The 26,279-nt window shown below is 40.8% G+C and overlaps 1 protein-coding gene across 1 annotated transcript; it reads left to right on the forward strand.

Annotated features, from left to right (window-relative positions):
* Positions 1 to 26,213, forward strand: LOC140374398 (zinc fingers and homeoboxes protein 2-like). The gene is made up of 12 exons (XM_072461283.1): positions 1 to 303; positions 18,195 to 18,601; positions 18,696 to 19,409; positions 20,710 to 20,922; positions 20,997 to 21,245; positions 21,622 to 21,837; positions 21,924 to 22,008; positions 22,119 to 22,304; positions 22,774 to 23,147; positions 23,654 to 23,861; positions 23,942 to 24,044; positions 24,633 to 26,213. Exons 2-12 carry the CDS (start codon positions 18,500 to 18,502, stop codon positions 24,670 to 24,672), a joined length of 2,490 nt encoding a protein of 829 aa, XP_072317384.1. The 5' UTR covers positions 1 to 303; positions 18,195 to 18,499; the 3' UTR covers positions 24,673 to 26,213.
* The last annotated feature ends 66 nt before the right edge of the window (positions 26,214 to 26,279 follow it).

Genomic DNA, 26,279 nt, shown 5'->3' on the forward strand with positions numbered 1-26,279 from the left:
TCGGCTCCCAACTTTCCCCCCGTTTCAGCACCATGGATCCTCCGCGGACGGACTCCGGCGCCTCGGTACGGCGGCATGCAAATACGCACTCTGACGTCGGCGGTCATGTGGCTTTTGGCGTAGAGCCTTCTTCTTGTGATCGCCAATTTTCCCTTTCCTGTCGCCTGGCGTTGTCTCCGCGGTTACCGGACGGCGGCGAGATTGCCTAGCCCGGCTCTGGCAGTGTTTGTGGGGTAATAACGGGAGCTTTTGCTTTGTATTGACGCTCGACTTCACCTGAGCATCGCGCCAAAACCTCGGCAGGTAAGAAACGGATAAACTCTTCTTCCTCTGTGTGTTTGGCCCGTGACGCCCCCTTGGTAAATACAAACTCTCTCAAGTTACGGCTAATGGCACTTGTTTGGTCGGACCCCCTCGCGTCAATAGCATCGCCCCGTGCGTCTCCCGAGCGCCACGAGCCTCACTATAAATATTTCAACTTGTCTCGGCGCGTGAACTTTGTCGCCTCCACCTGCGGACGATGTCGCACCAAGTTGCTAATTGGGCTAAGTTTGGCGCTTTGACGCGTGGGCCGCGCGTGTGGCGACGGCGGCGAAGGACGTGGAGGAACATCGTGTCTACTTTTTCCTCCTCCCAGCAGTGTCGACATAACCAGCAAAACATGGCCGTCCACTGCTGCCGACATGTTGTTACGTCGATGGCGAGAAGGGGGAACGGAGCGTCTACGCGTCCCCCGCCGCACGTTCCCCGGGACAACTCTTTCGAATGCCGCGGTGCTGCGGGCGCATTGCAACTTTTGGGAGTGTGGTGTTGTTTATAGACTTTGATTTGCGCGACTCTGATGTAGATGTAACGTAACCCCCGAGTGATGCTTCTCCCCCCCCCCGCCTTCCTCTGCCAAACGCCGTGCTATAGCGCCATACAGGACACGGGCCGGGCTCAGACGGACCCTCTGCCGGTTTGTTTGGGGGACAAGCTTGAGCCACTGGCCCCGCATCAGGCTGTGGAACCGGCGGCGCGACGTCCTGTTCTGGCAGAACTTTGGCGGATTCAATGACTTCCCAAGCAGTTTTAGGGGGAGTTATTTATTTGAGAAACAACAAACAAATGATGGGTTACAATATATGACAGTAGCAGTATCAGCTGTAAATAACAGTGTCACTATTGTTATTATTATTGTATAGTATAAGAGTTTTTTTTCTAAAAGCTTTTCTATTAGAGTGTTTTTTCTGTTATTACTCACTTCTGTACCTACTTTGTGTTGCAACACTGGAATTTCCCAATTGTGGGACAAATAAAGGCTTATCTTATCTCGCAAAAGTATTGATATGGCAAACTAAACGGGCCTGTCACAGTCACACCAGGATCCACAATCTGACAGACGTGTACTGTTTTCGACAATGAAAACGTTGAAAAAGGAAGAACGAGTCTTGATGTATTCTCTGTTTTGTCTCTGTTAATTTTTATTTTGACAGCGTTTTACTTACAGCCGACATTAATGCATGAACATTGCCAATTTGTTTTAAAGTAGATGAATTTGTTGTGTCAATTTATCGCAACAGTATCAATATCTCTGTACTTACCATATAACAATCATTTTAAATATTGTGCAGACTTATGATGATGATGGGCTTCTATGGCTGAAGGCGTAAACCTTAAGTAGACCTGGGAGTTGTAGATTTAGGATAGAAAAAGCATGTTTTATTTACTGATAGTTACCATTATTCTCCACAATAAATGACAGTTATTACATGAGCCATTACAACAAAAACAAAACCCTGATTGATCCAGATAGGTTAAAGGCGCAATGGACGATTTTTCGGCGATTTGAGAACGCAGGTGGAAGTGCGCATGCGCACTCTCCCGTGCGGACTGATACAACACACACGTGCGTTTGTTTATTAGTGCGACGGAGCGCATCGCATTTCTCGTCTCCCGTAGATTTCTGTCCACTTCTGCGTCAGCTCAAACTGTCTTTCTCCGTCTTCATTTCGCCCCGTACACTGAGGGAACTATATTATGATAGATCGATGCGCTTAGACACGCGGAAACGTGGGGACGAGCCTGACGCGGCTGCAGGTGAGCGATAGGTGCGTTTTATGATTGATACGTGGCAGGACTAATCGGCAGTCCACGCCACGAGGAAATAAGACTCAGATTTGGGCCAAAAAAATCGTCCATTCAACCTTTAATGTATGAGCACAATTTAATCAAAGACATAACTGAACCGATGATCCAAAGCGAATAAAATATCCCATGAACAGACTCAACAACTTTGCTTTAATAATATGCATGACAAATATGTGATTACATAAATAACAGGTGAATTGGAACTAATCTATTATTGAAATTACTGTCAAGTAATTTAATAATAAAACAATCTTTATCTGCACCATACAAAACGTCAAAACAGAGGAAGAGAAGACCTTTTATGCACCAGACAAAGTACGTTAATTGATTTTGATGAAAAGCTTATTTTTTTGTCTGTAAATATACTTGAATTCATTAGGTTGTCCTCACTTTCGCTCAGATTTAGTAAAAATCTTATATTCACAGGCCTTTCGCGATCTAAACACCTACTCAATAAATCGAAAGGATAATCGATTTTCAAAATAATCATGAGTTGCCGCTTTAATTCATTCTAACCTTGGTTCAGCTTTCTCATTTTACATTTACCCCATTATAAAACAATGCACCAATGAATTTATGCCACAGTCTCAAAAATCTGTCTTACACTGACACAACAGGTGCGTTTTAGTAATTGGGGCCAAAAGCATGCAACGCAACTAGTCGATAAAATGTGTGTCATGACTTGAGGGATGTCAGATACTGTTTGATGATAAACTTGGTGCTTACTGTGACCCCTGTGTTTATTTCTTCTAATGCTGTTCCCATCAAACCTCCACAACAGACACCAGTCGGATTTTGATCACAGCTTCTTTAACCTTCCTGTCATTTCTGTTACTGTAATTCCTCAGAGTACAGACTTTGAGACACGCGCTCCCGCTGCACTTCACATGTTCGGATAAAACAACCTTGTATGGTTTCTTGGTGGGATCTGTCAAAAATGGAAAAATCACAGACAGGATTTTCTTAAGATACAGTGAGCAGCATCATCAAGGAATAGGTTGTGACTAAAATTGAAGAAGCTTTTATTGTTTGCTTGGTTGTATGTTAGTCATCAATAATTTTAGATTGATTGGAACTTCAAACTGGAGCTTTATGGGTTTTTTTTATTTATGTCTGGAGGAATCAACTATGGCTCAACAAAACATTACTTTGTTGTGGCCGTTTTACCACCTTTCCATTGTTCAATATACATTTGTAGTATTGTATACGCGTTTTCATTCTTTTTTCCTTGGAATTTCTGAAGAGCTTGTCCAAGACTTTTAACATAGTGCTGTTATTTGTTCTAAAATGTTGTTGTTTTAACCATTGTAATGGTTGTATTGCCTCGGCATTGTCCCATCCTTCGTACGCAACAAAAAGAGAGCCTGAGCATTTGGAAAAGAGATTTTATGTACAGATTTTTAGCCAGCTGTTACTTTAGGATTTTAAACCCACCTCCACCACCTCCCTCCAGCTACATAGCAGCGTTTTGACCTCTCAAGAGTGTCACGGCCCAAACATCAGGCTGTGAAACGATGTGTTCCGTTTGTTCCTGTTACATTTCAACTATTTACACTCATCAAATGGCAAGAACAAAAGCGAACAAGGCTATGTCTGTCCCTGTCAGTCTGAATTGTAAAATTCACAGCACTGTTTGCCAAACTGCATCCCACCAATTGAGTCATAAAATGAATATCGTTTAGTTTTGACAGCTATTGAGTGCCCAGACATTTGGTTTAATATATCCATGTATGAGTGATGATTTAATATTTTACTGTTGACAGTTCTGTTCTGTCAAAGTTGTTATTGATTTAAGAAGAAAAGCTGGTGTGTCATTGTGAAGTCCAATAAGACAATGCTTTACATTTTACACAATTTTACACATACGCCAGTGCATTTGTAACGTAATTGAGAGTCATTCATTTGATTATTCAAGCATTTATTGGTTTCAGATGTGACGATTGACTTGTCTTGATGATTGAATTGTCTATTATTATTACAGTATGCTAATTGTTCTGAATCTATAGCTCAAACACTATTAAAAACAGGGCTGGGACAAATACTGTGTGACATTATATTGTTTTGCAATATAATGTCACACAGTTTTGTAAACATAGTGGAAACCTTTTATCACAATACTTATGACATATTGTTTATAATAAAGCTGCAGGGTTCTATATTTTAAATAGACTTTCATGGTGTTTTGCTAAATGTACATATGTGCTAAATCATTTACAGCCAAAGCCAGTGTTGCCATCAGTTGTTAAAATAAGCTTTGCTGCTGATTAATTCAAAAAGGGAAGAAAGCACAACTCCAGCCACGAATGTGCATTTTGCACCTTTTCACAAATGCCAGACTGATTTACAACGCTGTTTAATATATTCAGGGCAAAGTATTGCAGTTCCTAATGATATTGAACCATTATACCTACTTTGTTTACTGCTATACAAATCAATGTATTTTTTTTGCAGTGTTGCAATACAATATCCAATCACACTATATATATCGTGCATCACAATATATATATACAATATAACAAAATCACAATACAGATTGTGTCGGGCTCTATGAATCATGATTGTATCGTGCAAAAAATATATCCTCCCAGCTCTAATAAAAATGCAGGATATCAACTGAAGGGAACGTCATTTTGTGGGGGTAAAAGCGTCACCTGAGCATGTGCTCCTCATGTTTGGGACAACAAGCTGAAGCCCTCAGACTAAAGCGAGCACGCAGGAGTGTGGAAGCATGAGGTCTGAGACATATGTGGGAGCCAGTCCATAGAGTTCTTAAAAAATATTCAATATCATTGAAGCGAACTGCAGACACCTCAGAACGTTGCCATGGTGACAGGAATGCGACTAAGGTTGTACCATGCTACTGGAGATTTATGACGTCTCTGCGTATGGAGCAGAGGCTTCACTCTTTTGAACATTAGAAAAACTTTTTCCATCAATGACTGCTTTTGGATTAAGATGAACTCACAGAGCCATTTCTCTCCCAAGGCAAATGCTCAATCATCTGATTGCAGACTTTGTCCACACTTTCTCCGCTGTGTACTTTCTCCCCTGCTCTTCTCCCTCTACACAAACTGCTGCACCTCCAGCCATGACTCTGTAAAACTGATCAGGTTTGCAGACGACACCACCCTCATCGGGCTCATCTCGGACGGGGATGAGTCTGTCTACAGGAGAGAGGTGGACCGGCTCGTGTCCTGGTGATGCGGTAACAACCTAGAGTTCAATGCCCAGAAGACAGTGGACAATGATCGTGGACTTCAGAAAAGTTACAGCCCCCCGGCCCCCCCTCACCATCACAGACTCCCCCATCACCACCGTAGACTCCATTCGCTTTCTCGGCACCACCATCACCCAGGACCTCAAGTGGGAGCCCACCATCAGCGCCCTCATCAAGAAGGCCCAGCAGAGGATGTTCTTCCTGCGGCAGCTGAGGAAAGCCAAGCTGCCAGCGGAGATGATGGTGCAGTTCTACAGGGCCATCATTGAGTCCATCCTCACCTCCTCCATCACCGTGTGATAGGCTGGAGCCACAGCCAGGGACAAACAGAGACTACAGCGCATTGTGCGCTCTGCTGAGAAGGTGATTGGCTGCAGACTTCCATTTCTGCAGGACCTGTACGTCTCCAGGGCTCTAGGACGTGTAGGTCGGATCACAGCCGACCCTTCTCACCCTGGACATGGACTATTTGAGCCACTCCCCTCAGGCAGGAGGCTACGGTCCATCCGGACCAGTACCTCCCGTCACAAGAACAGTTTCTTTCCCACTGCCGTTGGACTCATGAACACAGTCACTTTAACCATAATTTAATCACTCACTGCAGTGTTCACTTTCCGCACTACATATGTAAACTCAACTGTAAATTTGTGTACATATTAATCCTAATTTCAATTTCATTAAATATATTTATCCTATAGCAGATTTAAATTGTTTCTTTTTTGACTTATTCATTGTTCATTGTTCATTGTTTTATGTTGCACCGAATCACCAAGACAAGTTCCTATGTTTGTGAATTCTGTTCATTGACCATGGCAATTAACCTTTTCTGATTCTGATGTCTAGCGTCTCCATCTCTTTCCGACTAATTTGCATATTGCATATTTATCTGTTAAATTATTTGGTCAATAAATCTTTATGAACCACATTTGGGAACGTGACCAGAAAAGGGGCCAATGTCATGGTTACGTTCTCATAAACCTTCAGATAATTTTTAAAAAAAATAAACAAATACATTGAGATATGCTTGTAAATGCCTAATCAATGGCTGGTGCCCCAATTGATCCAATTCTTTAATCAATATCAACTTTGAATGTCACCCTCTCTCATAAGTGGGAGGACATTAATAACATATAAAATATCCCCTACAACATTTTAAAATACAATCTAAATTGAATGGGGAGTCAATGCAAATAATGTAGAATTGGTGTAATAACTGTTTTTGTGGCAATTCCTGTATTTTATTGTTCTTGCATTTGTGACATCTACTTTACACCTGCCTTCAGTTCAGTTTGGGACATCTTGACTAGTTTATTTGGTTTGGTAGCATTTGAGTATTTTTCATGTCCTCCATCACAGCTCAAGTTGCTGGGCTGTGTAATCCTGTCGCTGTAGCGCCTGACTCATCGCGGGTTACTTGGAGGCTGTTGTTGTCGTTGCGGCGGTCGTGCTTAGCTTGGCTCTGCAATGATGTCATCAGCGTCTTTGTTCTAGTTCTTTCTGGCTCTCAGATAACATCACAATGACTTATAGTATTTTACTAAAATTATGCCAGTAAAAATATTGTTGTTGTGCAAACTGGATGATAGACTTAATTTCTAAATTATGACATTTTTGTTGATTATCTTTTGTCTTGTGGGAATACCCCAATACTGATTGAAGAATTCTGGATTTCCCCCCATATTCAAGAATCTGAATTTACCACCACAACATACTGTGCCTGGACCACAGCTTCTCAGAAGTGTTGTGATGTGACTAAGGCAACCACAGAGATGAGCTCATCACCTGTTGGCGGAGCCCAGAGGCTTAGTGTGGAATTGAGGGAGTTTGAAGGCAAAGCTCTGTATCTGTAAATGTGATGCAGATGCACAAGGATCAGTGCGTTTAGGAGTTACAGTATATTATGGTATTCTTTTTTAGTACTGAACTGTAAATATAACAATTAGCTCATCGTTTTCCATTTTGTTAATTGTAAACTGAAAAAAATATTTTTTAAAAAAGCTTGATGATAGAAACTGACATTTCACCCTGGAGAGACGCAGAGACGACGAGAATGGACTGTTTAGCAAGTTTTATTACGTGGGTTATTTGGCGCTCAGACCTCGGCGGAAGACGTTGCGATCATGGGCACTCCATGATCTATTTGTTTTAGATGTCTCCCCACGGAGCCTGGAGACTGGTTGTGGTAGATGTAGAGAGAAGGTAGAGGATGAGGGGAATGCAGAGGAGGAGCAGGGGAGGTGGTGGGTCGCAGTACGGTTTGAACGGCCGAGCCATCTGCCTGAGGGCTTAAATGTGACCGCCTGGGCGCTGATTGGGAGCGGGAAGGAGTCACTTGAGAGCGTTGATTGGGGATGAGGAGCAGGTGCGAGGGCCATGATGCAGACGTCCCCTGACCTTCCACCCTCCTTCTTGGCCGGGAAAAACTGCATAACCTCTTTGGGATAAGCGCAGAAACCTGGAAGAGTCCATGGTGAAGTGAGGGATCTGACTCTCTCAGACGGACAGGCGGATGCCGCTTAAGTGCGATGAGGGCGCTGGGGAGAGGGGTCCTGCCATGGAGGCCGACGCCCGGACTGGGTGCGTTGGTTGAGCTGGGGAGAGGGTGGCCTTGACGTAGATGGGTGGAGTTAGGTCTTCCAGGCTTCATTTCACTGAAATAAGCAGCAGATGTTTACATGTAAAAATAAAAACAAAAAATTAGCTATGTGACATTTAGAACCCTACATGTATCACTTGGAGTCTTTTATTTTCCAATAATTGTAACTAAGTACAGGGATGTGGGTGGGGATAGGGGTGGATGGAAACAGCAATTTTCTGAACAAAAACCTTTCAAAGACAATAAGTTTAGAGATGTAATTACCTTGATGACATGTTTCAGCTGCTATCTGCGAGACATCTTCAGAACTGTCAAAATAAAATGAAGTAAAAATGGATGTGTTTGGAGTAATAAGAAGAGTTGCACACATATACCTTGCACACATATATCAATAAGGTAATTACATCTATGGATTTGGATGACAATAAAGATTATTCAAACATGGATGAATCAACCAAAATACAACTTTTAAGTAAAGAAAAGACAGTGTTTCATAGAAATGATTATGAAACACTGTTGTTTAAAGGGTTTTAAAAGCTCATTTAAGTTGATTATTATTGTATTCATGATATGTCCTCTTTTACAAGAGATAAACACTATAGAAAATGCCATAACTAGACAAAAAAGAGAGCACAGTATTGCAGCCAGGCTTGAAAACTACAGTACACTTCTTATAGTGTCAGCTGCTGCAATATCTGTATCCCAAGGTCTCCAGAACTGCACTTCAGTCGAGTTTCCCATGATGCATGAATCTCACACTCAAATCTATCGATCAGATTCCTTTGTAGTGGAGACAGTTGAAAAGCTTCAGCTATGTTTGGTTAAAGAAAACTCCAAAACATCAAGAACATTTGTGGTACATTAGTATCGAGTGTACAAAAGGTAAAGTCAGTACATTTAGACAGTGTAATAGTATAGTTTGTCTAGTGTGAGTGATAACTGTAGGAGAATCATGCCCACTCGAACCCTTTTATGAATGTCACTGCAGTCACTGATCAAACATTTGGGATGTGGAAGAAAGGATGTACAGTTCACTATTAGTTTAGCTTAGATAAATACTCACTTAAGTTCTCAACAACAATTCAAAAAATGACAATAATGGACTTGATGCACAAGAATGGCTGAATTTATTTAAGTGAAAATCTGGATCACAGTCTTGAAATGAAAGATTAGATAAGATAAGATAAATATTAGAACAAATGATTTGTGAGTGTGAATGTGTGGACAATTGGAAAGGTAGTTAGCTAGAAGATTTCTCTATATCTGTATTAGTTGAGGGTATTGGCTCAAGAAGGAATGGATTCATCGTTTTATGTCACCAATATAGATTTAGACAAAGGGTACATTTTAAGATTTGGGCTTTTTTTTTTTTTTTTCAAATTCATCTGTTTTTGTAAATTGTTTTTTTCCAAGTACCTCTAGTTATATTATTTTACTCTTATTTCGCAACTGAACTGTGCCCAGACCTTTGCACAATAATGTATGCGTTTCTGATTTTAGACTTAAGTTGGATTGCGTCGTCATCATTTCCAGAAGACTGTGGATTTCACAGGGCGCACCACCAAGTTTAAATATTCCGTTTAGCCCTCCTGCCAGCCTGCACAATGTCACAGGAAATTAGACTACTTTGAGTGACAAATTGAATTGCGCTGGTGAAATTCAAAACACCAGCAGCACTGCAGGCAGCTGTTGAGAAAGTTTCCTTGCGTCGCTGTTTGTCATGTAGGTCATTTTCTGCCTGAGTAGATGGGCACCGTCCCACATCCCAACTGTGCCCTCGAAATCTCTCAAGTTTAGAAACAAGGGGGAAGAAGCATAGAGAGTGAGAGGGAGGGAGAGAAAGAGAGAGAGAGGAGAGAGAGTGCTGACTAGAGAGACTTTGCACTGCACCACGTCAGCCCCGCGACACCGCACAGACACGACCCTCATACCAGCACCAGCCAATGAGAGGAAGGCGAGAGTGAGAATCTTTAGGCCACGCCCACTGCAGGGAAGCCACGGGACTGACAGGTGGAGAGCTTGGTCCATAGAAACGGTGCGAGTGCAGGAACATTTGGGCAAACATAAGATAATGAAAACCAAAGTCTCCTGGATTATCATTATTTGGGCCCTCGCAAAGGCTATAATCCGAATGCTATTCTGAATTTGAGTCTCTAAAAGTGTTTCTTTGTTTGAGTAGGTGCCTTTCTAATTGCCATGTCGGCCACTGCAGCTCATACTTGAAGAAGGATATAGTTTGTTTATGGCCATGTTTTGATGACAACTTCAAAGTGTAGTTAAGGATAAAGCAATTTTTGGACTCTTCTGGAGTAAAGATTGAATAAAAAGATGATGAACAAATTGGGGAACTATTACATTTAAAATGCTGCTTTATTCAGACTGAAACTGACATTGTCATGAAACATCTTCTTGCTTAGTTCATCCACCTGCTCTTGCCATCTGTTGTGTGTCTATTGTAATTGGATGAGACTGACATGACAGAAGTACTTTGGTGGACAGTTCTGTGCATGTTGTGTTGACCTGCTCAGTCGCTCCTCCTTTGTCAAGACATGATCATTGTTGCTTATAGTGTTGCCGTGGTAACCTTCGGAGTGGGTGATACACAGATATTTTTAAAGCTTGCCCTTTCTGAGTGTATTGAGTCAGTTCTGGCACCGAGACTTGTTGAAAACGCTTTCATGTGCTGCATTGGGTGCGATAGTAATGCCTGGTTTACTACTAGGTTTTCTATTCAGAATGTAGTTTTTACCATTTCCTATTTAAACATAACTGTTCCACATTGAACATTTATTCGTGCTGCATTGCCTATTTTCTTCAGACAATTGTAGTGTTAGACCTCAAACTAAACCCTTTTATTCCACAGCCCAGTTATTATTGGAAATGGCAGGAATTAAACAGATTAAACCTTAAAATGCCTGCCAGACAACAGCAGTGAAGCTACACATGTGCAAATATAGTGTAGTTGGTCGATAGAGATCGACCAATATGGTTTTTTCATGGTTGGTACAGATACATTTTTGAATCCAGAGCAAATGCTGGACAAAAAGCTCTGCCGATATTTTTGGACTGCTTTGTTGGGTTGATTTTGATCCTCTTCCCAAACAATATATAACGATAATGAAATGATTACTAAGTTTATTTTGACATCCACTGTTGTATTTGGTACACTAATGCTGGACGACTGCATGGTTTTGTTCTGGTTTTACTGCTAGAATATTGTGTCAGAATATTTTATAATTTTGTATCTGAACATAACTGTTCCATGTATTCCGCCATTGTAGTTCTATAAAAGACCATTAACTAAACCTGGTCCCATTTATTACGCAACCCAATTATTAGAAAGGGCAGGACTTAATCAGATCATAAACATCACAACGCCTGCCAGACGACAACAGTGAAGCTATAAAAGTGTAGATAAAGTCAGGTTTTAAACTTGCAAGATATTTTGAGGTTATTGTGTTGAAGCTAGAATATCAACTTTAGCCTATAACTGACTTATTTAAGGTAGTTATGCTATATATTGAGAAATGGTGCAGGGTGTCATAAGGTAACAACAGCTTTGTTTTATCCTTTCTTCTTCATGATCCTCATTTGAGTCTTATGTTTACTTGATGTTGTCCTCTTCAAGGTTTAGTCCGGGTCTTAAAGTGTGCAAGTGTGAACGTATTCCTAGTCCATTTTTGTATTCACATTACAAGAGAATATAAGATGATTACATAGTTGCGTTTCCAGAGAAAGTGTGTCTTGTTTAAGAGAAGAGGGTGTGGAGTTGAATGCAGAGCAGCCTGCTTGACAGTTTGGTAATGCAGCGTATATAGGCCACAGCGACTCGACATTGTTTTGGTTCAAACAAGGTCAAAGCTGCCTCGGCCTGTATCGCTCTTATGTGGCACAGTGGCAGCTTGTTAAAATGTCTCTTTGTGTTTTTGTAACAAAAAGAGTTTGAACCAGAAGAGGATTTAAAATGCTGATGAAAAAGTGCAATTATGCAGCATAGAGCTGTACTGTACAGTGTGTACTGCAGTTCTTTATATTTGCTGAGGTCTGCATGCAAGTTGAACATATTGTGGTAGTAGTGATATAGTGCAGCATGAGAAATTTATGTTTAACATGTTTCATCACTGCTGATATGTCATATGTAATTTATTTATTTGGTGAAAAATCTAAAGAAAGCTGAATTGTTATCTGATAAAGATATATTGTGCAGCCCTTCTCATGATCAATTGTGGTAAAGAAAACTAACTATTTAAGCATTTAAGTTTTAAAAAAAATATTATTCATAGGTCTCTACTCCTGCCATCAATTCTGTTGCTATGCAGAACCGATCACACAGTGCACCATTTTGCTGCACGCAAGAGGAGCTTCGTGATGAGATTTAAATTAATTCTGCTCCGGTCCGAAACTCTGCCTCGCACTCCCCTGCTGGGACCTGTTGTACTAATGCCTCTGCTTCTCTTCAGCATCTCTATACCAACACTGACTTCGTCCTCCCCTCTGCAGTGGCTGATTTGTGGAACAGGCAGTCAATGGGGAAAAAAAAACAAAGACGCACGCCCAGTACAGTGCTAACGGAGCTGCTGCTGAGAGTACAGTTTTTCAGGTTGTGATGTGTTACATATTGAGGGCAGTGTGTAGATGCAACTAAAAAGTCTGTGTTATTTTTAGTTAGTTTATGTTTCTGCAACTTTAGTGGTGGTAATCGGCATTATACTGCAACTCTGTGCTGCAAGGACTCCTTGCAGAACTTTTGAGATGACTGAACGTCTAAAAACTCTGGCACTAAGATGCTAAAGTCAGTTCCCACTTTCTACTCTAAGAAATGGTGCAACGCAAACTAGATTTGCTCAGTGTCATAAAATTTTGCAATGAAATAATTGATCAGCTTCTTGGCTAGTCACTTAGCCAATGTGTTTTTACCAGTAGCAACTCAAAGTAAAGGCAGTGAGTTGCACCAGGCAAAGAATCCATTTCAAACCTTTGCATTGTTTAATCAAAACACAAAAAGTTGTGGCAGATTTATCTAAGACTGCAGATATGCAAATAAGGTGTTTATTACACATAACATGCACATTCACAACCCTAATATGTATAACAGACACAGAAAATGGCTGCACAATATGAAAACAGGTGCAGTATTTGATTACTGTATTGTATTGTGATATTTTATTTGAACCAATACATTCTAGTAAATTAGATAAAACTAAATATTAAAATTAATAGTTTAACTAAATAGCTTGCCTGAAATTAATAGTTAAAACACGTATTATATCGAGAAATTCCCCTCTCACTCTCGCGGGTGGTCTCATCCCTTTCTGGTCCTCTACCAGAGGCCAGGGAGCTTGAGGGTTCTGCACAGTACATTTTTTGGACTAAGATGCCTGTTTTGATGACCTCGGACACCACTTTTGCCTTCACCTTCAGCCCTTAGTATTTCTCGTGTTCCTTTTTCCTGATGTTGCCATCACTTGGTATTACCACGTCAACGGCTTTCCTCTGCTGTTTATACACCACCACAATGTCTGGTTGGTTTGCCATTACCATTCTGACAGTCTTTATCTGTAAGTCCCACAGGATCCAGGATCCACTTGGACCTTGGGGTTTCCAGTCCCATCAAGGACAAGGCCCCAACAGACCAACATATGACTTGCTCAGTGAATGTCTCAGGCAATGAGAAACAGAGGAAGAGGTGCTGGAGGGACCCTAACCCCAACCCATGGGATGTACCACTGGAACTCAACATGGAGCGCCATAACCAAGTGGCATAGTGTACAGAAACATATGTGCAGAATATGGACTGGAAACCCATCCCATGTTAAGGGCTTGTCCTCCCATGATGGTCCCTCCAGCACCTCATCCTCTGTTTCTCATTGCCTGAGACATTCACTGAGCAAGTCATACGTTGGTCTGTTGGGGCCTTGTCCTTGATGTACTTGTGGATCTTATCTCAGGGTGCTGGAACCCTCTATGCATGGCTGCATGGTGAGGCAGGGTATCTGATCACTGGCGTGTGTGTGTGTGTGTCTGTCTGTCTGTCTGTCTGTCTCTGTCTCTGTCTCTGTCTCTGTCTCTGTGTGTGTGGTATATTTACTTTCTTGCGATAAAGATTATCTGTTTACCCAACTATTCAGAATGATCTCTTATTTGTGCCATACAATTTCTCTACTCTAAAAATAAAGATATACTGTACAATTGGATCTTTTTTTAATCTATTTTTGGACATAAGTGCCTCAATAGTTGACAGATTGATTTTCCCTTTCTTGTAGGTTTGCCAGAGTACAGCCTAAATTGATTATAGCTGATGAATGTATTAGTGTATTGTGGCATTTAAGGTAACTTCTACAGAGGGATGGCTCCAGTAATATGATGCACCAATCACACGGGCAGACATTAGGCACGTACAGACAGACAGACAGGCTAGCAAGAGGATGCCAGGCTGAGTATTCATACAAGTTTAATGAGCATCAGACAGTGGGAGCTCACAGAGAGGCTGACTGGGCTAGACACACAAACAAACAGGTGGGAGACTGAGGTGGAGACGAAAGCAGCCAAGTTTTGGTGTATAACTCAAACATTCATTAAAATATATTATCAAGTTTGAAGGGACATTACGGAAATAAAGGATTGTTTTTAGAGGAAGACAGTTGAAGTGATCAAATACCACCCCATGGAAAGAAGAAGGTACACATCAATGTTTATTATTATCATCTGTTCCTGCAGCTGTTCTCTTTTGGTATTGCCAGTCAATCCGTCATTATTATCCATCAATTAATATGCACTGATGTACTGTAGTACTAAGAATTTAGGATTATCAGCGCTTGGGGTTGGCACATGAAGCTCTTGCAGAGACAAGTGACTATAATTGTTTTGAGAGTGGAAGGGGGCAGTTGCTCAGTCAAGCTATACAGCAAGAAGTGGTGGGCTTCTCTCCTCGTCCGTCTGGGCCTTTCTGAGTGGAAATGTTTCTCCCTGTGTCTGGTAGGTTTCCTCTTGGTACTTTGGTTTCCCTCATCAAGCCAAAACATATCCGAGCGCTTTACTGCAGCAGCTCATTCCTGCAGCTCCTGGCAGGTTGCCCCATTGGCACTGGTTGAAAGATGGGTCAAATGCAGAGACTGAATTCCCTCACTAGAGATTCATAAAGTATACCTCACATTTTCCAAATGTTAATGTCAAGTTGACTTCTATGCGAGAACTTCTCCAAAACCCCTTGCATGCCAGTCCATGCAGTTCTATGCACATGATAACTCTGACAAGTGATGTAAGAAACAAAATCTCACCCATCTGCTCAGTTTCAATAGACAAGATGAAATGGCTGAAGAAGGCAATCTTCAGCAAGATGGCATCTCTTTCTAATCTTATGCCCGATTAGAGCAAATATAATGACTATATAGATGTAGTATATCTTGTTTATGTATTTAAATGTCTTCACACTGCAGTTGGTACAGTTTCCAGCAGCTTTCTCTGTCATCCTCTTACAAACATGTTTAAGAGGCAGTGCTTGTGCCAGAGGATCAAGTGCATTCAGCAGTAAATACACAGTGTTTGACTTTGTTTGAGGCACTCTGTGAAGGACTTTTATGTGTATGTGACCGGCTGTGTTTGTGTTTACATGGTGTGTTGTTTCTTTTATTGTGACTCAGCTTCTTTTTTAGTGTTGGCAGTGTTTTCAATATTTTGCTCAAATGACTCATTATGCCTCTAATTACCATGCTAACCAGCCCACATCAATGGCTACGCAGCATTTAAAATATGCAGTGTTACAGCTTGCCTAACATACTCTGCATAAATTAAGCATTTCTCTATGCTTTCTCTACCTGTGTGGGTTTAGACTATTCCTATTTTCTCCCGTCATCGTGCCACTATCGCCCACAAACGCATCGATGAGTGCTCAGGCTGTAAGAGCAGAGGAGCAGTGGAAGTTCAGTAGGTCATATAAACTAAAGCACTGTTACAGATGAAGCCAGCACATTTCCCCTGGGCTCTGGTACATGTCTTGTTGCTGAATTTAGGGCAGACAGTGACAGTAGGTGAGTGGGAGCAACAAACACTGCCAACATATTTGCTGAACAATGTTTACACTGTGTAGCTCGCGTGGTGTGTCTTTTTGTGTGAAGTGACAGCCTTTTTCATAGTGTCTTGTTGTGGTTGTGGATGTATCAAATAAAATGCCTCAAAGTCTTATCCTTATACAGTAGAATTATGTAAACATTTTATATTTTAGTAGTTATTTAAAGCTTGTGTCATGGAATTGAGACATGCACCGATGCTATTCCGTAACACATCGAGAACACAATTCAACTTAGAATATGAAACGACACAGAAATATCAGACATTTGTATGGCAAGCTTGGGAGAAAACGCCGGGCTGTGTCAGCCAAGCCGTTGTAAGGAGCCTGGCTGACCCTCCTGCGTCTCACCCCGTTTTTTCCCATGCTGGTTGGTTTAATTAGGTATTCTGGAATAGGCTGGTCACATTTCTCATTGGTCAGCTTCACATCAAGGCACTTGTTTTACAGCTGGTATTTTTCCTAGAGATCAAGCCTTGGGTAAACATTACCCAAACTCCTCTGGGCTGTCACACCCCCTCCTGAGGCAACATTCTTTGTCCCATCTTTACGACCCCTTCACTGCAGTTTGTCACACACCCGTTCTTCTCTTAGACTAATGATGCAGATAATATATCACTATTATGCAGATAAAATACATCACAGAAATATACTCATATATTCACATTTTATCACAGCTTGTAACATCAAAACTGACTACCTCAAGCATCCTCTTGGTTTTCAATACAGCATGTGTGTTTGTGTTTTGAGTCTGCCATACACTTAATGATGGGCCTTGCGACACACCCAAATTATCCCCAGTCTTCTATGTCTGTTCAGTGCTGCTGATGAACGTTATACAGTCAGTGTTTCTCTGGTTGGGTGTTTCTGCTACAGACATCACAGTTGCTATAGCGACTTCACGGTAATGAGTCTGCATTTTAACAATGTTGTTGCGTCTTCTCTTGGCGGCTGCATGAGCTGTGTCTTTAGTTTTGGACGGTGATGGGACGATTAGGAGCTGTTTCAAATTTCTGATCTATAAAACACAAATACTAAAGGTTTAAGTATGGGAAATAATAAAGATGGATGGATAGTATTACTACTTTTTTTTTGCTTGCAAATTTTAATCTATTTTTTTTTTTTCAAGATGCTGAAACCATAATATTTCTAGTTTCTTTTGTCTTTGTAGCTTTATCTGGTACAAAATGTAATGTATGGACATTTTCAGACTGATAAAAGGCCTGCTAGCAAAACCCCCCAAAACATACCCATTCAACTATTGTAAAGATTTCGCTCTCTTGTCAAATAATGACAAGAGAGAGAAAATTTCAAGAATCGATTCGATTCCGATTTTTACGTTTCAAAATCATTTTTTCCCGATTTTCTCAGATTCCATCCGATTTCGATCTGATTTCCGATTCGATCCAATTTCGATTCGATCCGGGGGTTAATGTTATTAAAAATGAAAAATGTATTTCACTTCATGACTGTGTAGAGAAGCAACATATTAAAACTAGTATTATATCAATATTAAACAGCAAATCTTACAAGTATTGGTAGTTACTGATGGCTGGAAGACTGATGAAAAAGTTAAGGGTCAATCTACCTTCAAGAAAGATAATTCAGGACAATAAATGGAGGACATCATTGAGGTGACTACATCTGCAACAGTAGATTCCTACTGGGACACTAACCAGTGCATTATTATTATGCTTGAAAATAATTAAGAATTCACCCAAAAGCGGTTGCTACCAAAAGTATTTTTATTTTAAAACTGCTCACACACTGCCAGTGCTGAAACTGGAAGTATAAAATGTAAACGTTGAGCATTTTTCAAAAAAAAAAGTAAAACATTTTTAATTTTTTTTTTACAAAATTGTTTTAAATTTTTTTTTTTTTTTTTATTTAAAAAAAAATCGATCTTTGGACATACGAATCGATAATCGGTCATTAATATGCGAATTGATTAAAAATCGTATTAAAAAAAATTTCAACCCAGCTCTAGTCTGAAAGAATAAAAACAATACAGCTTCAGTCTGAAGTTGAACTCGTATCTCTCATCGTCACTTAAAGTCTTACAAAGGAGTCGCATAATTGAACAAAGTCCACATATATGGTTAAGGAACTGATAATTCAAATACATTTGCACGTTCGTTTTCAGATAAACTGTTGATAGTTATTGACTGACTGTTTTCTCTGTTTAGGTAACACCCTGTCATGCAGGAGGTCCTCCAGAACTGGAGCTGACACTGTCAGCAAGCCCTAATTGCGAACATTTGGCTCAACTGTCCTATCTCCACTGGACCTTCATGTCCCCCGGCTGAGGGGACAAGCTCATCTACACCTGACCGACACAAAGTCCTTCCTTTCATACTGGATATTTTGTTAGTTTCTTCTGGACATTCTGCTGCGTCCTCTGCATTACTGTTTGCCCTTCACTCAGACATCGGGGTGGAGCAGGGCACTTTAACTTTAAGCACAAAAAACACATTTGGGTTAAGTCAGCATCATGGCCAGTCGACGGAAGGCATCTACTCCGTGTATGATCCGACCAGACCACACCATTGTGGAGCCAGATGATGATGAAACGGATGATCCATGTGATTTACAGGTACTAAATTATGGACATATTTTTTGTGTATATGTATCTGTCATTTTTATTATTTTACCTTTTAACACATTTTATGTTATGAATCTTATTTTAGGCAAACATTAATAATCATACTGATGCCACTCCAATGGAAACGGATGTCTTACCAGAGAAAGAACGGTCAATGGACTTGAACCTACTGGACAAAGCATCAGATTCCCAGTTATCAACAAACCACACACCAGAATCCAATCTTACCAAGACTCAAAAAAAGCAACAAGGAGGCTACGAGTGCAAATACTGCCCCTTTTCCACTCACAACCTGAACACTTTTAAAGAACATGTTGACGCGAACCATCCCAATGTCATCTTGAACCCCCTGTACCTGTGTGCTGTCTGCAATTTTAACACAAAGAAGTTTGACACCTTAACAGAACACAATGAGAGGTGCCATCCTGGGGAGAGCAACTTCAAATTCAAACGCATCAAAATGAACAATCAGACAATCTTAGAACAGACAATAGAAGGCTGCAGTAATAATGCCATTATTTACAACTCTTCTAGCTCTGTTTCTGGTAAAGTGGAGGAACACAGTGCTTTTCCAATGAACAAATCCACTGCAGTAAAAATCAGCAAACCAAAAATAATGTCTTTGGATAGTAAATGGACAGATGGAGCATTGGGTAAACTTGCCCCTGAGTTGGTCAAGAAGCCAATCACTGCAGTGAATGTGAACGGAACCGTCATTATCCCAGAGTCGACACTCCTAAAAGCGGACTGCCTTGCTCACATCATGCCTTCACTACAGCGGCCTCTAAACTACACACAGGTTTGACACACCACTCACACATTCTGACCACACACTCTGGATTGTGGTACCTGTATTGGGTAGAAAGAACAATTTGTCCTTGGAGGTGATGCCCCAGACGCAGGCAGATTTTGACGCAGTAATTTTGCCGTTGTTTTACTCTACAACCAAGTTCGTTGGTTGTAGAGTTGGTAGAGTTGGTTGCAATGGAAAATAGATGTGTATCTTGCTGTCGGCCTCATTATTAAGAACAAAATATCTCAATTTATTTTAATATGATCTTTAACAACAATATTCAGACAATATTTTCAGAATACATGTGCTAAGATGTGACTGTAAACGTCTTGGTTTAAGATAAGATAAGATATTCCTTTATTGTCCCACATGGGGAAATTTCATTGGTGCAACGCAGGTAGATACAGAGGCAGATACAGAAGAAAAGAACAGATCACTTATAGGAAGTCTGAAAAACACTTTCAGTAGAAGATCTCCTATAAACAAAAACTCCCATAGACAAATAAATAAATACATAAATACCATTGCATGTGATCCCGACAGTAATTGCACATGAATATGTGTCACGACAGCACATAGATTGCACATGAATCACAACAGGTTTAGGTTCAAGTATTGCAAAAAACCAGACTGGACTATAAATCTAATGATAAAAGGGCAGAAATATCAATTTATACCCTTCAAACGAGACGTTTCTGTCTCTTTTTGCATTCATGTTAATTGTTTAAATTATAGATAATATCCTCAGTATTAGTAGGGGTGCACGGTGGCAAAGGCGGTTAGCGCTCTTGCCTCCCAAGAAGGAGATCATGGGTTCGATTCCCAGACCAGACCACATGATCTCTCTGGGTGGAGTCTGCATGTTCTCCCCGTGTTATCGTGGGTTCTCTCCGGGTTCTCCGGCTCCTCCCACCGTCCAAAGACATGCATGTGTTAGGTAAGATTGGCGACTCTAAATTGGCCCTAGTGAATGAATGTGACAGTGAACTGTCTGTAATGTCTATGTCTCTGTGTTGGCCCTGCGACAAGTTGGCCACTGTCGAGGTGGCCAACTTGTCGCAGGGAGTCACTGGGATAGGCTCCAGTCACCCGCGACCCCGAAAGGGAACAAGCGGTAGAAAATGGATGGATGGATGTATCCTCAGTATTCAAATTTTCCATAGCTCCAAAACAAAAATGTTTCAATATAGCTCCAAACTCTATGTGTATCAGTTGTTTTTAGCAAAAACAGGAAGGAGGTCATAATAGTATAGACAGCTACATCTCTAAATGATAAATTCCCTGTATTGTTTGTTGTATGTTCCAGGTGCCCAAGATTGCTGTGCCCTTGAACACGACCAAATATAACCCTTCACTCGACGATAACCTGACCCTCATCTCCTCCTTCAACAAGTTTCCTTATCCGACACAGGCTGAGCTGTCGTGGCTTACTGCGGCCTCCAAACACCCAGAAGAGCAAATCAAAGTTTGGTTCACCACACAACGACTAAAACAGGGTATTAGCTGGTCGCCAGAGGAGGTAAATATCACACTTAACAGAATTTCTATCTGGACAGTGAAAACTAAACTAAAATACATTTTCTTTTTTAATAGGTTGAAGAAGCAAGAAAGAAAATGTTTAACGGTACAATCTCTCATACATTCGCTGTAGTGGCCCCTCAGCTCAACTCACAAACATCCTCCAGTTCTTCAACACACACCTCGGCCTCCAAATCCACCACGACCTCGCTCCTCCAGCCGCTGCCCTGTCAGCTCGTGGGACAGACCAGCCTGGTGCTCACATCTGTGGCCAATGGATCAGTTGTCACCTGCGCCCCGCTGGCTCTCACTGTGGCTAATCAGGTACACTAAATATGTCAAATGTATAAAGTTACTTGCAAGTCATCTGGACAATGTTTTAAACTCAAGACTTCCATCCAAAAGTTATTTTCAATCTTTGAAATGTCATAATTTAAAACATTGTCCAGGTGAATTTTTATGCAATGGATTACGTCAAATGTCCTGTATGTTTAGAGTCTTGACCTTTAATTCCTCATTGCAAACTGATGATAACATTTTTCAAATTGTCAAAGCCACATTCTGAAAACTTTTCAAATGTACCTACAATCATGTTTATTTTTTGCTTTTCCAATTTACATCAAGCTAAAGTTAAACCCTACCAATGAATAATGAATTATTTTGTTAGGTAATTGAGGTAATTGTTGTTGTTTTTTTGCAGGTTGCACAGTCGCTCAAAAGACCCCTTGCTTCTCCCGTGATTTCGACAGAGAGCAAACGACCGTCCATAATTCAAACAATCTCTGCCCCTGTGCTTTCACCCAAACTATCATCACCAAAAGTCCTGAGTTTCACTCTTGATCCAAACAAAACTTCAGAGCAACTGTCTGTGCTGAGGGCCAGCTTCACGCAGTGTCCTTTCCCTGAAGAAGATGAGGTAAAATATTTTGAAAAAAGTTTAAAGGGATCTAAAATTAGTAAGTCAGTTTTCATTGTTTTTTGTTTTGTTTTTCAATATTACAGATCTACAGACTGATCGAGAACACGGGGCTGTCCAGGGGAGAAATAAAGAAGTGGTTCAGTGAACAGAGACTTCTTAATCTCAAAGGTAACTGATCTTGACTGCTGTCTATTTTGTAAAATGATTTCAAAAATATAAATTTTGTGGCCAGCTGAAAGACTTGTGTTAATTTCATAAACTGTTTGTCTATCTTAAAGGTGTTCCTCCTCCACCTGTGCTGGTGAAAGCAGAAGTAAACACTCCCTCTAAAGACGGTGCGGTTAAAAAGACTGTCCTGAGTCAGTTTCCGCTGCTGGAGAGAGTCAAGGGCAAGAGCTCGGAGCAGCTAAAGGCTCTGGAGGAGAATTTCCAAAAGAGGAGCTGCCCAACGGAAGCTGAGCTGGGTAATATAACACTACATACTGTAGATCTTTACATGGTGTGTGTTCATCAAGTATCAGTCAATCAATCAATCAATCAATCAATCAATCAATCAATAAATCAATCAATCAATCAAACTTTATTTATAAAGCGCTTTTTATACAAAGATTGTAAATTCACGCACACATAATTATAGGCTCAAATCACTAGGACTTTTGTCTTATTTACTTAATGGTCAGATTATCCTTTATGTTTAGATGCTAAATGTCCTTGCAGCAGATCAGTAAGAAAAGCAGTCTACTCAGTGTGACTTAACGTTCCCTCACCCCAGTGGAGGTGCATCGCTGTCTTTTGCGGTTGTCGACTTGACAGAAATTGCAGGAATATTTTTAATGAGCCTGTTGTACCTTCCCCTGGAGAGACATGAAATTCACAGTTTTTGGGTCACTCATTGCCATCTTTATTGACCGCTTTGCGCTTTTCCCCCTGCAGACCAGCTGGCCCAGGACACCCGTCTTTCCAAAACTGAGGTGGACTGCTGGTTTTCCGAGCGCAGAGCACTTGAGAAGGCTCTGCTCAGCATGAAGAGCGCAGATGATCGTCCAGGGGCAATGCAGAACGGGGCAGCTCACCGTGAACAGGGCGGAAAACATCATCTGTCCTCTCCTCACCCCCCGGTTCTGTCCTATTCCTCCGCATCTCCTCCGGTCCTGGCAGTGTCCTCCCCACATCCGCCAACTCTCTCATCCTCCGCTTCTCCTCCCATCCTCACCTCCTCCTCCTCCTCATCGCCCCATCCCCCCGTCCTTTCCGCATCAAATAGCCCTGCGCCCATCACTAGCCGCTCCCTCACTCTGCTCAGAGAGGTAAAGAACACATCTTACATACTTCAGATTTTAAAGTGTATTTTTTAATTATTATAATAATAATATTATTTTTAATAATATTACAATTTTAACAAATCTGAACAAACCAGAACATTAATAGAAAACACAAACATAACAAAGTAAAAACAGTCAGGAGTGAAAAGTAAAATCTTAAAAGCCTAACCTAAAAACCTAAAAAGACAGTGGTGTAACTTATATTATTATATTAATATCACATTCCCAAGTAGAATCTTTAGATGGCATTTTCATACTAAACCACTATTAGAACTGCGCTCAAACCAGGCTCAAGTGTGACATATGCGACATACACAGGATGAGTATGTATATATTTTTTGGGGTTGAAAATTATATTATGAATTAACATGTAGTTGAGTCACTTGAAATATGGGGTAATTTGTTAATGTGTAGAAAAAAAAACATCTTCCCAAGAACAAATTGAAAACGTCATTATGACGCATTTCTTAATTTTTTTAAAATCCAAACAGATGTTCTGTCGAACACAGTGGCCTTCTCCAGACGAGTACAGTCAGCTTGAGGTCCAAACCAGTCTGGGACGCACCGACATTGTGCGCTGGTTCAAGGACCACCGCTCAGCACTAAAACATGGTGAAACACTTGAGTGGATGCAAGATCAGCTGAACGCAAACAAGGATAAACCACCATTTATTTCTGTAGAAACCTTGACTGCAAAAGGTAAAATCCCCTAAAACATAATGTATGACCAATAAAATGTCTAGTACATTTGCTTTAAGTGCTTTCTTTTTGCTTTGCAGAAGGAAATCCTGGTGAGAATACGACAGAGCTGGACCACGGAGTAACTGACCGGAGGCAGACTAGACCAGACAAAAACGGGGATAATGTTGCTGACAGTGGGAAGTGAGTGGTCTCTTTAGAAACTACATTTATTTCTGTCAGTGTGGAGAAAATTGTATCTCTGTGAACACTACTTTAGGCAGCTATTCATTGAGTCTGTCTGCATTTCAGGTGGGTAAATGTGACTGTGGCTGTGGGGGAAAACCCTCAAACAGCTGTGACACACACAGATGTGGCCCAGTAGTTTAAGAACTAATCCACCAACAGCAACCACCCACATACTGCCATGTGCTAGGACAATTGAGAATGAATGAAGCAGAATATTTTAAAGAGAGTTTAAATGCCTGGAAAAGCATAAGACTGATAGTTTTGTATCCACCTCTTTGATTGTTGGTGTGGCTTTTGCCTAATAACATGATGATGACATGAAGGAAACAATTGAATTGTCAGAGAGGAACAGAAAATTGGGCACAACTAGAAAGTGGGAGGGTAAATGGTGAACTGTTTTTTTAAGACGCCACAGCTGCAGCCCCTTTCACCCAGGAAGTTATCACGGTGTAATTAGCACACTTCAAAGCTGTGCCACGTGATCATTACCACGCTCACATGAGCATACAAGACCTTTGCTAATATCCTGTTCTGTTGTTTCAGAGACGGTTCTTTTTGTTCTGATGATCACAAGAAAACCTAAAGTTGACCATCGCGGTGACGACGCAGTCTCACTGAGATCTCATCCTGAAGCACCATGGACCTGAGATTTGCAACGTGTGGTGCATAAATGGACATGAGAGGAGTGCCAAAGCTGGACTTGATGCATTGTTCTTACAAAGTGTGTTTTTAAAGCACCATTGTAAATATTTTGTGTGTTTGTACAGTTTTACTAAGAGGGCACTTTTGGTTACCATTTTATACAGCCCCATACAGGAAATGTTTTTGTTTTATGATCAAAGTGTATAATAATTGAAAAATATTGTCATATTTTTTGGAAAATCGTTATGTTCATTATGCGTAGTTTCTAATGGCACTTACTGTACATATTCCTGTCATTGTAATAGATAAAGTAAAGTAAGGCATTTTCAGCTTAACTGTACCAGCCATTTGATAACTAACCTTTCCTTATTTTTGCAGCCTCTCATTGGCCTCATCATATTTTGCCAGTGGGAGTGAAAATCACTTACACTGGAAAGTGCTAGAAGTGCAATTAGGGGGAGTAACAGTGTTTGGAGTAACAGTGTTTGGAGGAACAGCCACAGCTTTACTGAGGGGTTGCAGTTCTGGGCAAATTGAGCTGCATTAGCACAGACCAAGGAATGAAAGCACTGTATGTCCTGACGTCGTCTCTTTGAAAATGTTTTGTCTCAGTATCTAAGAAGTGTTTAACAGGCTCAAACAGTGCTGAATGTGGGTTATTACATACCGAGTGAGTTTCTTTTTCTATTTTTTTGGTGTGTCTTGCTTTGTTATGCCACGCTGCCTTTGGAGCTTTCACCTGACACGTCTCTATCTCTAAACATGGTACAGTTATCACTATGGTTTAATACATATTCTCATTTCTGTTGAAACAAAACTTGAAGTACGGTCTGAACATGCAGATGTTTAGGTATAAATTCCTCATGCATGGTGACGTAATCAAAGCTCCCTTTCTGACTAGTTTCTCATAATCACTGACCACACATTTCTTGCTTTCCATGTCCTTTCTTTCAAAAAAAGACATAGCACTTGATATAATCTCTTAGAAGTTTCAGACGGAGGGTTATTCCACTAAAGTGACTGTTGGATAAATGCATAAGCCAGCTTTATGTTGTTACATTTCTTAATTTGTCATTTTGGTTCAGAACTAAGCTCGCTGCAACAGCCTTCTGTCCATAGTGAATGAGCCACACATGGGTAACCCTCTTTTATGAGGCCAAAGTGACAAAAAAGGGAAACTTTTTCACATAAGCCTTATGTAGTTAGCCACTTTTGTGGACTGCCCCTCAGATTTACAGCTGGGTTAATAAAGACAACATTTGCATTATAAGAAAGGGTAAGAGATTTGTGTGTGCAGCTACCACTCAGTTTATTACTGTTTAAACAGAAGTACAGCAGTGCTTGCTGAATGTCTGTTGATGGCATTGCTTTAGAATTATCTGAAATACTGGCTATTTATCGGCTTGTGATAAATACCGCTTGCTTTTTCTCATTCTCTACAGTTATTCTGCTTCAACTGAATAAATACTCATCCAACTGTTATGGAGACATGTTTTCTACAATGACCGTGATGTTGGGTTTGTCTACAAGCCACAAGTCAATAAAAGA

Source organism: Eucyclogobius newberryi, unplaced genomic scaffold (genome assembly GCF_026437365.1).
Source record: "Eucyclogobius newberryi isolate DKJ021-1_F unplaced genomic scaffold, fEucNew1.0.hap1 SCAF_3, whole genome shotgun sequence".
Lineage (NCBI taxonomy): Eukaryota > Metazoa > Chordata > Actinopteri > Gobiiformes > Gobiidae > Eucyclogobius > Eucyclogobius newberryi.